This window comes from Oenanthe melanoleuca, chromosome 4 (genome assembly GCF_029582105.1).
Source record: "Oenanthe melanoleuca isolate GR-GAL-2019-014 chromosome 4, OMel1.0, whole genome shotgun sequence".
NCBI lineage: Eukaryota > Metazoa > Chordata > Aves > Passeriformes > Muscicapidae > Oenanthe > Oenanthe melanoleuca.
Genome location: NC_079337.1, coordinates 33,445,942 through 33,462,953, shown reverse-complemented (window position 1 = coordinate 33,462,953; position 17,012 = coordinate 33,445,942). Strand labels below are relative to the sequence as shown.

Genomic DNA, 17,012 nt, shown 5'->3' with positions numbered 1-17,012 from the left:
TCATGGCAAAATGGTGAGACTACAAGCTGAAGTTAGGGAATACTGTGTCAAGCTCAGAAACTATGTCTCAGAAAGATAAATGTGCTGGAGAGGACTTGTGAGGATGGAGAAAAAGACAAAGGAAAAGAAGCAAAAAGTGAAAGGGGCCAAAAAAAGAACTGAGGGTAGAGCACAAAGCAGAAGAGACCTAAAGCTGAGGGGGAAATGGAAGCCAGGGGAAAAACTGCTCAGGAGTGATATGAGAATTATGGGAAACAGTGATTTACTCAGCAAGACACACCAGACATTAACCTATACAGTAATGTGAAAAAGGAGAAGCCAGGGAAAAATTGGCATCAAAGATGCATAACAATAGATTATGGCTTTTCTGCATCACACAGTACATATTTTACCATGTTTTAATGTTATAATTCAGATGACAAATGCTCACTGTGTATATATACACACACACATATATATACATAAATTATACACAGATACATTCAGTATAGTTAACATGATCCAGCTCCCATCTGGACTTTATTTCCTGAGGGAATGCAGAAAAACAGCCAACTACCTCATCCTCAGCTCAGACCCTGAGGTTGCTGCCTTGTTGGGGAGGGAGGAATATGGATAGACACACCATCATGTGCATACCCAGACTGGGTGCTGCACTTGGGGAAGTGAGGGGCATGGGGAAGGGGGAAGAACCTTTGCAGAGTAGTTTCTCTGTCCAATGATCAAAGGGAATGACACAGCTAATGCTTCAAGTGAGAACATGCATCCATATGCACAGAATAACAGGGAAAGAAGGACACAGCAGAGGCTCAAGCTGCTGCTATTACCCTCACGCACACAGAGGTGAACTCAAAAAAGAATCTAGTCCTTGTCAGAACTGTGTAGCTGAACTGGAGCCTTTTCTTGGAAAATCAAGGGTAATAGTAGGCTTTGGTGGGCTGTGCTTACTGGTCAAGATATCAGCAAATTAATCATGTAATTTTCAGTGCTCAGTATCAATAGTGAAACTCAGCCAGTGCAAGGGACACAGTAAGACAGAAAATCACAAGTATTATGACTGCAAGGGCAAACTCCACTATTTATTAATTTTTCTCCTAAAAAAGTTTCATGTCAAACTCCATAATGAGCTGTATGACACAAATCAAGATAAAGAAATGCTTTTTAAAGCATACACATGACTTATTATTTTGATATCTGTCCTCTTTCTTCTTTCTCTTCCCTTTCATATCTTGGACTGAAATAACAGAAGTTCCCACTGCAACAGTATGTAGCTGAGCAAGTCACCTAGATACTGTAGAAATGTTTAGACAAACTTCTGGACAAAGCTATAAATAAGCCTTGGATACAGCTATTCTCATTTTTGTTCTTCAGCATGTCTCTTTGTTCTCTAAGGATGGAATGAGAGTCTAGTGCCAGTGGAAAGACAAATTGGTCTATGATGAGAGCTGACATGCTCCAAAATACTATTTTGGCCTTTAGAGAAGACAAAAGGGGAAAATAAGTGTGCAGAGTTGTTAGGGATAGGGATTCTGTTTGTTTTTATGCACTGCTATTCTAAATCCATCCCTAAACACTTTCCCAAACTTCTTCAGAACAAAATCTCTAGCCAAATCCAATGAATAGATATGAACACTTTGTTATCAGATGTATACTTTAGTACCTTTTATTTTCAGTATCACAAAACTATAGGGACTTCTGAAAGATACTCTCTGTACTTGATATTGCTCTACCTGCAGATACAATAGGAACACAAACTGCAAATATCACTGAATATACAACTTAAGAAGAACTGAGCCATGAGAAGGACTTTTTTAGAATCTCTGTCCACTGCCCTGGGGCTGCAGAGCCTTTTGCTGATGCTTTCATATTTTCTTAAACTCCAATTTAAAGCTTCAGCTTCTCATCTTTTGTGTTCCTGCTGTAGAGCTCTTTCAGAATCTCACTTCTGTGGGGGGTTAAAAAAAACTCTCACATCTCTAGCACAGAAGCATTTGCAATTTATTCACACATCTCTCCCTCTCAGATAACAGCAAAGGACCCTAGAAAAGTATAAATGAAGCAAGTGCAATAATCTTCATAACAACCTTGGGTACATCAAGGAGCTCATCAGCTGATACTTACGGAGGCGTCACTCCTTTTGGGAGGCCTAAGGCGTTGACAGAAACGGGTGGTGGCTGGGATGGCAGCATGGAGCTGAGAAAAGCTGCTGGAGATTGGCTGGAATTAGGAAATCTTGGAGTTGGAGACAGGCTGTGGGAAGGTGAAGAAAGTGAAGGAAGAGGAGGGGGAGGAGGAGGTGGAAGTGGAAAGGAATCACACACTGGATATGTCGCTGTTGGACTAAAGACAGGTGGAGGTGGGGGTGGAGGGGATGGAGAAGAAGGAGACCAGGCATATTCCCCTTCTGGAGCAAACTGCTGAGAGAAGGGAGGAACTGGCACTCTCCCAAACTGTTTCTGAGAAGCAGTTGGAGACATAGGAGAAGGAAGGCTAGATGTAGATGACCCAGAAGAAGGAGTGACATAACCTGAAGCGGGGCTGATGTTCTGGGCAGCAATGAACTGCTTAGGCCGAGCATAGTTGAAGGAGCTGGAAGACTGCATGGTTGGGGAAGTATGAGAGTTAAGAATACTCATTGGCACAGGAGAGGTCGCAGACTGGCTGGACTCAAGCTCCTGGAAGGAGGGAGGAGGAGGAAAGGAAGGAGAAGAGGGAGGGTGCTGATGATCAGGTTGCTGTTGGTGACGATACCACTGTCCGCTTTCTTGCTCCAGACGAATTTGGTTCTGCAGCTGCTGTATTTTTTTGGGGTCCCTGTGGGAAGGAAAAAATAGACAAAAAGATGATCAGACATGCAGTGCTGGCTGCGGAGGAGGTAAAAGTTCCACTGATCTATGGTCCAGGGAAATTAAAAGAGAGGAAAAGTTCAAAGCACTTACATACATTGAATAGCACCATTTCTTCAGAATTAACACATTGCTACAAAAGTCCAGTTTTTGTCCTTAAGATGAAGGAAAAAGGGTATGCATAATAGAATTTACCAGAACCACCAATTCTTGAAAAAAGTAAATTATATGGCAATATGAAGCACTTAGGATATTTTAAAGGAATAATCCAGATAATGGAATTAAAGGTAAAAATAGTGAAATTCTTAACAAGGTTTCTTTTTTTTCTTGTGCTTTTTATTCAATGGCACTGTTTCAATAATAAGACTGAAATATTTACCCAGTACCAACTTCAGCCACAGCAGAATTTCTGCTGTAGCCTCTGTGGGCAAATCAGACAGACCTAATTACAGCCATAATTTAAATGAGGCACTTGGAGACAAGGGACCAACTTCTGTGTTAGAATCATCCATGTATGTAGATGAGCAAAGACTTCTGAGAAACATCTGTAACCTAGGGAAGCTGTGAACTTCTACCCCAGGACTTTAGTCTCACTTTATTCCCCAGTTTTATTTTCAACTGTAGGTCCTCAGACAAATCTTAGTAGATACTTAATATCATTCTGAGGCATTGCAGTTCTATTGCTCAAATGGAAGTACGAATTTCATTTAGAAATGTGGAAATTCACTGGAAAAAAGAATAGAGACTAAAAAAGTTAATACGCAGGAGCACTCAAAACTCTTGCTTAAGGGAAAAAAAAAAGAAAAAAGTAAAATGTTCAGAGAAGCAAATCAGAACTGTTTGGGTTTTTTTTTTTTTTTGTCTCAATACAGTTGTTTAAAAGACATTAAGCTCAATATGAACTGTGTGGTCTATCATGTGACAATACATCAGACTGACCTCCTTAAAAATTGTCATTTTTCAGCTGGAAAATGTAACTTTATCTCAATACTCCAGATATCCAGAAAATTACAGCATATTCACATATACCTTTTCTGTATATTTAATATATAAATACTTTACTGTATACAAGTATGTAATTGTTTATATATAATTTAGGTTATCTAAGCAGAAATTTTAGAAGCAGTCTGCTTAATGCATGGCATATGAATGTATGATTCTGGCACAACAATATACTTTTGTTGATAGCAACAAAATTAGAAATGGTAATAACATCATATTTTCCACTTGAAGATTAATTTTGATATTCCAACCATCTACATTTCCCAGAAAATGTTTTCTGACAATAATTATGCTTAGGATCTCAGGCCAAAGGAGATTGCTTAGATAAGAAAAAGGGGAGCAAGCTGTTTTAGGGCAGAAAACTGAAAAATCAGTTACTTATACTTAACAGTTGCTTTTCTTTGGTGGTGGTGTTGTAAATATGGTTCAGTTTTAGCAATGTCTCACTAACAATATAAATTCCAGCACTTAAAAGATTAATTTTTCGTTTTTAGTTAAATTAGCAACAGGAACATCTAAATGTTACAGTTCACTTTGCAAATTTTATAATTCATTTTTTTAATGTTGACAACAGAGACTCTATCAGTTCCATTTTTCACTCCACAGGATACAGGCTGAAATTTATTCTTCTACTTTTGTGAAATTACTAAGCAGTCACCTCTATCTAAATTGGTTAAAACAACACAACTTTAGTTCCCATCAGGATTCAACTTTCTTAGTTGATGATAGAAACAGTTCAGGTCATCTCTGACTAGACAGAGAAAACCCTACTACTACTACTTTCACCTCATTCTACATCTTTGGTCTGACTATTTGCAGACCTGCTGTTCAATACCTCTAAAATTATTAACAAATAATAGTTATTTTACTTTTCATTGTAAGTGCCCTCAATTTTTTAAAATTTATTACAGACAAACTAAAGTAAAAAAAAAAAACAAAACAGGGGGAAATTTAGCACTGTAAATGAGGTGTTGAATATAGAAGAAACTTAGCTGTCTCCAACACTCCTATGTTTATCCAACATGTGCTGAAAGCAAGTAGGAGTGTCATGCCTTGAGACCTTTTTATTTGCATTTGCCGAATCGTGGCGCTGCGCCCGGGCAGCAGCATCCCACAAATGCCCATCTATGGCCCTGTCAATGCAAGAGCAGCACTGCAGCACTGCTGCACTGCTGCTGACCTGCTAGGCAGAAGCAGAGACCACACTCAGGCTTTGTCTACAAAAGGTTGACAGGCGAAAAACAAGGTTGCTCATCCCTCAATAAGCTTGACTTGAGGCTGCAGGAATATTCATGTCTGTAAACCAGGGTTTATTAGCCCAGCACAGTACAGATCCTGGTTGAACAGCTTTTGGGTAGCTGAGAATTTGCATAAATCAAGTGTTTCTTTTCCTGAAAAACAACAGGCAAACACAACCTTTATCACATCAGTCCATGGGGCAAACAACCACAAAGACCATCATAGTGCAAATTTTCAGGCCAGTTGTAAAAGTGCACAATCCTTGTCCGCAAAGGAATGTTCTCTCAGAGCTATTCTTTTAACATCACACACTGCCGTATTATTTTCTTGAGGAGAGGTAGAAAAAAGGAGAAGAAAGAATATCAATTCACCAATGTTACTTTGGAATGACACCATCAGTGGTGGAAGTTCTACAGAGGTAGGTCCCTGAAAGATAACACTGCTGTGACAAAGACAGGGAGAGCTCAAATGCCATAATTATGAAAGGGCATCAGCCCTCATTAGTAAGGAAACAAAGAAGGGAATTAAAATACTTTATTTTTTGGATAAGATTACAAGAAAAGCTAATTTAATTGCAATTACATCATCTTTCCAATTAGCTGAAATATGTTTTGTAATTTTAATGCACACACATGCTTTCAGGGAACACATCAAGCTTGTCTAAACAATAGAGCATCAACTTATTTTCTCAGGTGGAATTTTTTGTTTTGCCAAATAATTAATTATAACAATATAAGAACGAGCATTTAAAAGTAGCAAATTAGCAAATTCAATCAGTAAATGGTAAAGGTAGCTAATTTAAAAAAAATCACAGCTAGGGTAAAATGAATATTGAGACATTCCATTAACTCACTGGAAAGCAGACATAGTACTACATGAAATATGTTCAGAAGTTCTGCTTTAGAATTTGTGATGCTTTTCAAATAAGAGATATTCTTAAATACTATATAACAAAATACATTTTCAGATGATCTAATATTGTTTATTGATTGATCTAATATATATTCAGATGATCTATATGTCTTAGCATACCTATGCTAAAACAGTTCAAAAATGCAAGCAATAAGGCTGTAAGATGTTACTAAAAGCAGACACAAGTTACAACAGAGGCAAGGTTTCTGACACACCTTACTGTAAGAGCAGCTTCATGCACAGGTTTGGTACCAGGCACTTGGAATGTGCTCAGTAAGGTGATGACTTTCAGAGCTGAAGGATAGCAAGAAACTTTTGAAAACAGATGTTAAAAGCAAAGACTAGAGACATGAGACACTAGGTTTCTTGGTGGACAACTATGGGTGTCAGTACATATATCATAGTTTAATAGCTACTTGAGAAATCATATTTTGAGGTATGCACTTGGTTTAAATTACAATAGTCTGGTTTATATTTTAATCCCATTTTTATAATGCTTTTTCTTCTTGATAATCTCTTTGTGTCACACTGTTTTGAAAACAGAGCAGTCTGTGACTGAGAATTAAACTGATAACAACTCCCATCAGTAACTGTAACTCCAAGTGCCTGGACACAGTGGTGTCAAGGAGGGGACATAGGTAGTGGGTGCACAGCTCTCAAAGTCTCAACAAGACCTGGCTACTGGATTGCAGAGGACACAACTGTAGATGCCATTTCCAGGAATGCAATAAATCCTTCATACTTAACTTCTCATTCACATATACCCAGTATTAGGATATGTACCAGCTTTACTTTTATCTTGCATTACAATGCTTATTTAGAGAAACAATGTCCTTCTTCCAGGAAATATCTTACTGTTTGCAGTTTAATCATCAACTTTGTGTGCCTTTAAACACAAAAGTTCATATGGAAGCCCTTCTATTCAAACTACCCTCTTGGAAGGGGAAGTTCCCCAAAGGCAGAGAAATGCTGCTCAAGCCTTGAAGCCCTTTTCAGGAAATGAAGCCTACTGAGTTATGCCTACCATAAAGTATGCAAAGGCATTGAAATTTAGTCAGTGTTTTACAACACAGTATACAAAGTAAATGGAAATAAATGATCACAGGTAAAGAACCAGGATTAAGGGATGTCTTCTACAACTTTTTTAAATTCCCAGTTTTGTCCCTCCTGATCTTAATAAAAGGAGCAAATGGAAAGCAGATAAACAGAAACAAATTTTGTTTGAAATAGAGTCCTATTTATCTCAGGTATGGAAGAATAACAAGCTCCCTTCTGTCTCAAGTCATTCCTGAGCAAAAGCAGACCCACCCCTTCACAATCTTACCAGTGACCCGCTCTTTGAGAAACAGATGGTGCAGTTCTACAGAAATATACAAAACATACCACTGAAATGAAGGTACAGGAATATTTTAAATGAAAATAATCAGATTTAAACACAATTTAAAAGGCTGAGCTATTTTTCTAAGTTAAGATTCAAAAACAATGCCAGAAAATGTCTGTATATTTGAGGTAACAACTAATTACCTGCATGAATGCTACGTTCTAGTGAAGACCTAATTCTAGCTCAATACTATTACTTCAGAACTCTGCCAGAGCTCTACCAAAAGGGAGACAGTCACTACGACACTGTATCAAATGGCAAGGGCTCTTCTCACTGAGTTCCATGCCAGCAGCTCTCTATGTATAGATTTATTTTTTATATGCATACATTTAGATATATTTATCTCTAAACTTTGGTATTTATACAATAAAAGCCAGGATGATTTTGCCCCCCACAATTTGTTAATTAATTAAAATTGGAACATATCATATATTTATATCTCTCTAGCTCCTGGGCAGCCAAACTGGACGCCTGCTTCTGCATCTGTGGCTCCCAGCAGCCAGCAGGACAGATCTGCCAGGTAGCTCTTAAAAACATTTAATTTGCTTTCTACAAGCACTACGTGTGTATTTTACTGATATAGTATGTGCTGAAAATTAGTAATTTTCCTAACTACTTCTGACAGTTACTATTTAAGAAACTAAAATATACATACCAGCTTATTCAAAATGTGACAGTAATCACTGATATCTGGAATTCTACTCTTGACAAAATTTCTAACGCAATTCAAAGTTTCCCACCAAACTTATCAATTACTGAGTTAAAAACGAAAAAAAAAAACCCCACCCAAAACTTAACTTAATCTGCCAGTGAATTAATTACCAGCTGTAGTGAAAAAAAATATACTCAGAATACAAAAATAATTCAAACTGAAATATCCACTGAAGAAATGTTTTCTTATTTTTAGAAATGTTAAAAATGTACATATATATGTCAAGGCAAGAATGTGAAGCAAGAATAGTTGCCTCTTTTAACAAAAACTGCTATGTATTCAACACACAGCCTCCAGGCTGTATCAATACAAATACATTTAGACAAGCTTTAGTTTTTCTGAGGCTGAACAGTCGTTTATACTGTGAAAAAAAAAAAAAAAAAGAAAAGAAAAAAGAAGTGGACTGTTTTAAATGCTGCAAAGGTTCATATTTATATAAGACTAGATTTACCAGTCAAAACAAAAATGGAGGAGAGGAAGTTGATGGAGGGGACAGGATGGGGGAATGACAACAACAACACACAGAAACCAGCACTAGTTGGGGCTCTAGCATGAAAATTTTCAGAGGTATATTTTGTCTACACTGACAGATTACAGGGAGGATGAAGGTTGTCATTACAATTTAAACCTCATGCTGGGTAACTGGAGAACTATTACTAAGAACCATCTCTAGCAGCTGCAACCCTTTAACAGTTTTATTACTTTCCCTTCAAAGCTTAACAATCTGAAAATGTAGATTCACACAAATATTTTTCATATTTCAGGTTGATATACAGGAGCATTTATAATTATTTTCAATGTAACATAACACAGTCCTAGAAGAAGAAATACGGTGCAAGAACTAACACAAGGACTGTGTTATGAACACATTGTGAAGCTGAGCTTAACTTTTCATCTAAGAAACTTCACACACAGATGAGAAGCATAAATCATCCGCATTGTTTGTGAACTCTTTTGTAAGGAAGTCCTGCTGTAATTTGGCTGTCAAAAACTTTTCTATTGAACCTAAAAAGTGGCAGTTGTAGCTATGCCCATTTTCCACTCGGGTTTGATCATCTGTCAGACACATCAAGGTAATTTCTGTGCTAAGGAAACCAACAGTAGAGATAATGCCAGTATTCAGCAAACACTAGCCATTCTTTTAGAGACAGGAACCATTTTTTACCCCTCAATACCACTGTGGGGACATTTTCCAAAACATGCACCAGTGAGATAACACATTTTGCTTGGGTACAGAAAGAGAGGAAATGTGCTCTTGTGCACATTCATTGTTCCCAAAAGTCATAAAGATACAATACAGCTTTAGCAAAAAGTGCTAAACTTCATATCTGTGGTAGGGTTAGACCATAAGAATTGATCTGGTAGCCAAAAATCTGTCTGGCTTGGTAATTCAATTGTGTTGCACAACTAGCACACAGGGTATCTAGTGATGGACATATCAGTTAAAATATTACACAGGCAACGGGTTTTATTGACAAAGGAAGCTAAAAGTGTCATGTTATTAGGAGGTAAATTGCACTGAGACATTCATTACAATACAGGTTTCAATCTGCAGCTGCATTGGCCCAAAGTGTAGGAAATCATTACTCGGAATGCAGGAATGAACTGGCCTGCAAACAGAAAAATAGGTCTTCTGACTCTGGTTATGCTATACTACATAGAAGGTTATGTTCTGTGTTGATTGGTGTATATATTAAAAAAAATCTGGGGTAGAAAAAAAATACATCAAAGTATGAAAAATTGTGCTATCCTAAAACCAAAAATGAACAGAAGAAAAAGACTAAGTACAATATATTTTCTTACTGGAACAACACATGCAGAGTTGATTTTTTAAATTTACATACTTAGTTTCAATTTAATATAATTGATTAACAAGATGCTGTATAAATCACCACCAGAGTTAGGAGATTTGCTTGTTTTTATACCCACTCAATAACTCTTACAGTGGGCTTAAAATTGGACCTCCAGGTCTTCAATATCAACATTCCAGTATCTATCCCGTGTGTTCTTTGAGTTACATATAAAGATGACTACTTTGTACTGTTGAAAGAGATACTTTAGTGAGGAATAATGGATAATATATTAAAAAGGGAAAGAACTGAGTAGCTACTGGATGTCCTGATAGTAAAGGGAGCACACAGTTGCTCTCAGTGTGTTTTTAGGAAAATTAAAATTTCAACTCGCTATTAAAAATACTCACAAAACTAAGGTAGCTGTAGAACCTAAGTTCTAGGCCCTTTTATCAGCTATTCTGTATTCACAAACAGTTCTGACATTTGAGCATTTGTAGCTGCCTCATGTAAAGCTGGGATATTACCAGCTGACACATCAGTAAAACTCAGTTGGAGGCACCCTATTCTTAAAGTACTATATGAAAAGGAAATACTGAAAAAGAAATAAAGAACTGGTATTTACATGAAATAATTATATATTTTTGCAATTCTTTCATTACAACAATATAATAGACTTACTTTAGATTTCACACCATCTTAATGCCATAAAGGTTTAGTGGTATACCATTCTTCCTGAAGTCCTTCTGTGCACACAAAAAATAACCCCTTTAACTACATACACTAACTTTCATGGAAGAAGAAGCACCATGAAGTAAGAACAACTGCTAACGACAGTAATAATCTTCCAGCCTGGTTGTCAGAAGCATTGAAAAGTGAAAATGACATTGCAGCATTGCTCAGAACTTTTGTGACGTTGATTCAACCAATACAATACTAACATAATTGTAACTTAGGCTTGATACAGCAGCAGATGCTATAACCCCGAAAATAAAATAGTTTACAGGGCACTGTCACTCCTTATCTAGCCAGACATGTACTTCAGAAGTATAAGTTTGAAGATTGAATTTTTTTTGTTTGTTTGTTTTTAAAGGTGTCTTCCCCAATGCCTAAAGAGAGGAGAAAATTTATGATAACCAAAATGTTGCTAAAGCACCCTCAGATATGAAGAGCTGTTACTTTTTGCAAGGGCATTATAAACATAATTTCCCCATTGCTTGGCTAAAACAAAGAAAAAAAAAACTAAATTCCTTCAGCAGGATTACTAAGCAGAGGCAAAATCCACCTACAGTACACAGATGTCACTGCAATCAAAACCTGCTTTGAAACAGTCAGAATGTATTACGCTCCTGAACATTTGAACAGACCTGATCAGAACTAATTATATTCCCTGTCATCACAAAGAGAAACAATGTACACTGGTGTTACACAAATTTGGACACTGACATACAACCTGAATTAGCTTCCTGCAATTGGAACACATAATTTTAAATAGAATTTTCTTCATAAATAGATATAGTCATGTAATGGTGAGAATTTTTTTTAACTTCTAGCTAAGTGTACAGTATATTGTTCTGGAAAGCTGAAATTGAATACCTTATGTATAAAGGGCAGAGCAAATAATTTCTTTTGTACTTTAGAGTAAAAATACATTCCATAAAGATGATTCACTTCAGGTACTATTTGTTTTTCACTATAGCAAATAATCTTGAGTATGGGAGACATATAGTAAGGACTTCTTCTGTGAATTAAGCTGCACCTTAAGTGATGCATAATCACATAAAAAAAGAAGGAATCATAAAGGAAAATGTGTAGTGACAAACACTTGTTATAGACAAATATTGTGCCAATGAGTATGACTGGCTGATTCCTTCCCTAAAATTGTTTTGAATCTTGTGTAGCTCTCAGTGAAAGCAGTCAGCTGTCTTATACAGAGAAAACAAAAGGAAGAATTGTATTTCATTCTTCCCAAAAAAATTTATGACCAACATGGTGACTAGCCAAAAACAAGGAACCTGGCACTTCTCCTAGGGGAACAGTAAGGACACACCTGCATTTGGGTTTTGGCTTGGGTCAGAAATGCAGAACTAAAACAAATTTCCAACCATTTCCCACTTCCTTTTTCTCTGGTTTGCATCCATGAGAAGACTCTCGAGAACATGAACTCCTTTCTTATCAGGTGAAATGAACTAACCCGACTTGAGCCACTGATGAGATTCAGTCCAGTCCAAAACGAGAAACCAAAACCCCAAGTTCAGTAACCCCAAAGTCATGTTTCTTCACTCTCTGGAGCCACTCTTGTTTCTGTGTACCATTTGCTAATGCAGGCTATACACTGAATAAACTACTAAATGAAGTGGTAGCCAAACCATACAATCTAAGAGGCTTTTAAACTTGAGTGTGTATGTCACAAGATGTTCTGGCTTTATATTTTGTGCACCAATTTCTGGCAAGTCAAACACATCTCTTTCTAAACAAATACCCTGCAAATTAATTTATTTGATTTATAGGGTTTTTTTTAACAGGATTTCTTTACATTTTCAAAGTGTACCACATACTGATGTGTAACATGTCAAAAATAGAGTACCTTGCATGTTATTTAAAATTTACATATTCAGAGACAATGTATTGACCTATCCTAGTTAGCAATTTTACTGCTTCTATGTTGTAGTACAGATTTTCCTATTTGATTGCCTGCAGCTGACCTCCAGAAATCAATTAATTCCACTCCTCCCATCTGCCCTGCAGTAAAAACCTCCCAGACAAAACAAACATGTCTTTTTATGCTTTCAGTCTGATCAGAGTAGTTTGTAAAAAACTAGCTACAAAGTGTTTTTCTCAGGATTTAAAACCATTTTCTCTGACAATTATGAAGATCCTCTCTTTATGGACCCATTATTTTGATGACTCATGCACCCTCTTAGCCTGGAGCTGGACACTCTCAGAGAAAGAGTATTAGAAACAGTACTTGTCTGATTTAAGGGTTCCAAGTTATATTTTTCTATATTTATTAAGATAAGATTTATGTTAAAATGAACATTCCAGAATGGATGGCAAGAAGAGTGGTTTACCTACTCGCACAGTAAAGTTAATTTGGTTTCTTTTGACCAACAGCAGTTTTTGTCCTTATTATCCCAATTGTAAAAGTTTTTTGCATTGAATTGTTTGTGCACTTTATTCCTGCCCATGTTCCTTGTCCACAGCAGGAAGGCTGGAACTAGATAGTCTTTAAGGTCCCCTCCAACCCAAACTGTTACATGATTCTATATATAAATTGCTTTGTTAACATAAGTAGACCACTTAAATTACATTTGAAAACTATTGGTAAATCACTGTTAGTAAACTGAAATTAGAAAAAAGTAATCCATGCTTTATTTCTATCACTTCATGTGCTAACAAGATGTAGAAGTTACAATACATATCTTTCACAACAAAGCCAACATTAATTGTGCGTAAACCCTCTCTACAAGTATCACAACAGCTTGGACTCCAAGTACCATTTGCCTCAAAAACAGATGAGATAGAGAAAGAGAAAAATCAGGCTGTGCTTTGATAAACAACTAAGAGTTCCAGATCAAATATGTAATTAAGGACTTCCAGGTTACTTCAAAGACAGAAGGATATCGACAATAACAATATTGGTAGCACTAAAGTCAGTATCAGTGTAGATCATACAGTTCTTCCTTTTTTCACTATGAGTTTCCACGTGATCCTGCTCCACTCAGCAATATTCAGATCATGGTATAATGCTGGCCTGTCTTATCTCTCTCCCTGCCTCCTCCCTTGGGCTATCAGCATGTCTTCACCACTCCTTGTTAGCTTCAGAAGACCAAATCCTAGGGTGTATGGTGCCAAAATTCATGACTTTATCTTTTATCTCACTGCACATGCTAGCTTCTCTGGAAATCCATGCTTCATTCTCTGGAAAACCATGTTTCATTCTTGGTAAACTATGTTTCATTCTCTGGAAAACACTGGTTTAAAATAACCTTGTCTACTACAGTTTTCTACTGTAAACTAAAGGAAAGTTATTTGAGGTGTTAGAACCTGCGTGACCCTTGTGTCTCTGGGACAGTTTACTTAAGCTTCTCTGTAGCCACAAATAAAATGCACACAGTACTTTGATCCTTTTTCTTACTTGAAGGATCCTCCTATTCTGCTTCAGGTAGAAACCTCAAGCACAGCACTGAACAAAACTGTACACAAAACAAAAGCATTTGGATGATTTGAGGTCAGCTAATTGATTAGACAATTCATACAAAATGTGATGATAACTTACTGCAGAAAATTGAATGAGTAAAAAGCCAAAAAGCTAGAGAAACCAGAAAGAATTTTAAAACTTAGTAGTTTTTTTCCACAAAGCTACAAAATAAGGCAAGGACATTTTAGTTCTCCAACTAATTGTGCTATATATCAGGGAAAGTGAGTGCCCAGAATTGCAGAAAGACTTTGCTGCTTAGTATTGTTGTTTGGAGGAAAACAAGTACATTCCCCTACAGTCATCCTCCTTCTCATGCCAAGACTGTAATGAGTCCATGCACTCAGACTTACCACACTAATTATGTTCTCACGCCCTAAAGGCAGCGTCCATTTTTTGGTCATTTCATAAACCTTCAGAGACTGCAGTTTTCCAAATGAATTTCAAGACTTCAATACTAAAGTTACTTAAATAATCAGTAATCCACCAGGCCTTAGTTTAAAAAATGGGGAAACAAACTTTGCTAAGCAAGAATTGATGGCATATAATTCCTGCTGTACACTGTCCAGGCACTACTTCACAGATCAATTATGTCTGATCTTCTACACTAGGGAGAACATTTGCCCTCAAGTGCCTAATACTAGAAATGGCATCTCATGATTCAAGATTTTTTGTTTGGTTTAAATGTGTCTAATGTTTAAAATCTTACATTTGAAATTAAGAGGATTCAGTAAGGCCAAAGTCCTAGTTTCATATAATTCATAATTCCAGGAAATGTTTTTCAACCCTTGGTTGACTCAAAATTTTTTCTCATGATTTTTAGCAGCATGATCTACTTCCCCAATGAATCACTCAGAATGAATGATATCTGCATACTTGGAAACAGCAACAGAATCTCACAATAATTTTCCAATCTCCTATATATTACACAGCTTTATTTTTCCACAATAAGCTCCAGATGTATAAAACAGTAATACCTGATTTGTGATATGACTGTAAGATAATTTTCCTTTTTCTACTGGCTTTCAGTTTGATATCATGTTGCTCTAATTCTCCTAGTCAATAGGCAAACCTTCTCATCACTCCTCTTTGGCATCTCACATTACTAGTAGCACAACCTCCTAGAAAGTCAGGGAAACCTCCAGAGTGCAGTCCAGAGTGTGTAAATTTGATGCTAAATGTCAGAATGTATGAAGATTCCCTTTAAAGAATGTCTTCAGAAGTCATTCCAGTAAACCATAGGCTTCAAAATGGCAGACAACAAAACAGACAACTCAGATTTGATAAGAGAACACATAAAGTGTTCAACACATCCTCAGCAATGCAGATAAAAATAACACTACCCAAAATTCTTTCCCCCACCCACAACTTAGTAGATCATGAGACAACTGAAGAACTCATAATACATCACATGGTTTCACAGTCACACTAGACTTAGCATTTAATTTATTAAAGTACCTTTTTTTCATATACATTATGAGTTAGTTAACTAGTATGACAGCTTTTTTATCAGTTAACAGATGTACTCTTGTACTTGATGGGGAATATTCTTTTAGGTGGAATTAGTATCAGGGAGGATCCATAGTTCCAACACTACCACACCCAGCTAGTGTCACCGTGTGGGAGTAAAATTAATAGAAAAGGTCAAATTGTTTAACAGCATTATGAAGTAACATTGTTAGAGTCAGGAAGAAATCTTGTGATTATTTATCAACACCATCAGCTGTAGAACAAAGAGTTGAACAAAAGCCAGGGGGAAAAAGTCTAGTCATTTAAAAGGAGACTCATTTAAAAAGTCCTAAAGAAAGTCAGAGAAGGTGATGAACAAAGATATGCCAAACTGTTTTCAAACATTGCCAAAAAAGCACTATATTGCACTGTATTCTGTATGAAGAGGAATGTGAATATTTCAGACCAGAAGATCAGACTGGAACATGAATGGCAAGCTTGATTTTAATCACACCAATCTTGCCAACTGGTTAAAAGTGAGACATCTGCATTGCTTAGACTAAAAAGGCTCAGATCAATGTAATTAACTTCTTTGTACTTTATGTTCACTCAGCAATCAGCAAAATAGTTCAATTAAAATGTTAAACAATGTTTTTCAGCACAGAAATACTTATCTTGGAAGTATAAATGTTAAAAAACACTCTAGTCTTTTTATGCACCAGGAGCAAATCTAACATTTGCTTTTCCCAAGTTCAACCTCTTATTTCTGTAAGATGCCCCCAAATCTTTATATAATTCTTTCAATTGCATATAAACATAATCTCCTGGTATTAGTATATTAGCTTGGCTAAATATAGAAAGGAGCACTCACTCGTGTTTTATGGAGCATTTTCTTTGGTATGCAGCTAATATAAATAAAACGAGCAGAGAGAGGTTGGCAGTGTTCCACTGACATTACATCACTTTTCCTTAATAGGAAACCTCTCTGCAGCTTAACATCTTGCTTTAAACACTCAGAAGTGTCCACAAAGTCTTCAGTGAGGATCATCATATAAGGCTAGCAGTTGGCTGCAAAGGGCTAGAACATGGAGCTGGATCTCCCAGCACAACATTGAAAAGAAACTCTCTAGAGAAAACCACCTTTCAAATGTCACCAACCACAGAGCAAGGGAGGTGTATAATGTCTAAGAAAAGACATGTGTAAAATGTACATAATTCCCATAAAAAGCAAAGGATAAAGTTCTAATTTCCATGATGCTACTTCCATAGACACAGACGTTCCTCTAGAAACCAACAAATTAAAAACAGAGGCCTAATCCAGCAGATATAAACAGGAAAGAGACACAAGCATCTATCACAGCTTTATTTGCTGCTTATCCCTTGTGTTCCTCAAAAAGACAAAATCTTCTGTTTTGAAGAAATTGATTACTGTAAAATATAATATGGTATTTATTTACTAAGAGACAGATGTTACCACCCACATAAG

The 17,012-nt window shown here is 36.6% G+C and overlaps 1 protein-coding gene across 3 annotated transcripts in view; it reads right to left on the bottom strand.

Annotated features, from left to right (window-relative positions):
- The window catches only part of PALLD (palladin, cytoskeletal associated protein), a 185,368-nt gene that overhangs the window by 35,117 nt on the left and 133,239 nt on the right, over positions 1-17,012 (bottom strand). For 2 of the 3 annotated variants that reach the window (XM_056489468.1, XM_056489469.1), the window contains one exon: positions 2,119-2,811. In XM_056489468.1, the coding sequence (XP_056345443.1) occupies positions 2,119-2,811 (693 nt within the window). The remainder of the gene's footprint in view (positions 1-2,118; positions 2,812-17,012) is intronic. The other variant, XM_056489470.1, reaches the window with a different exon arrangement.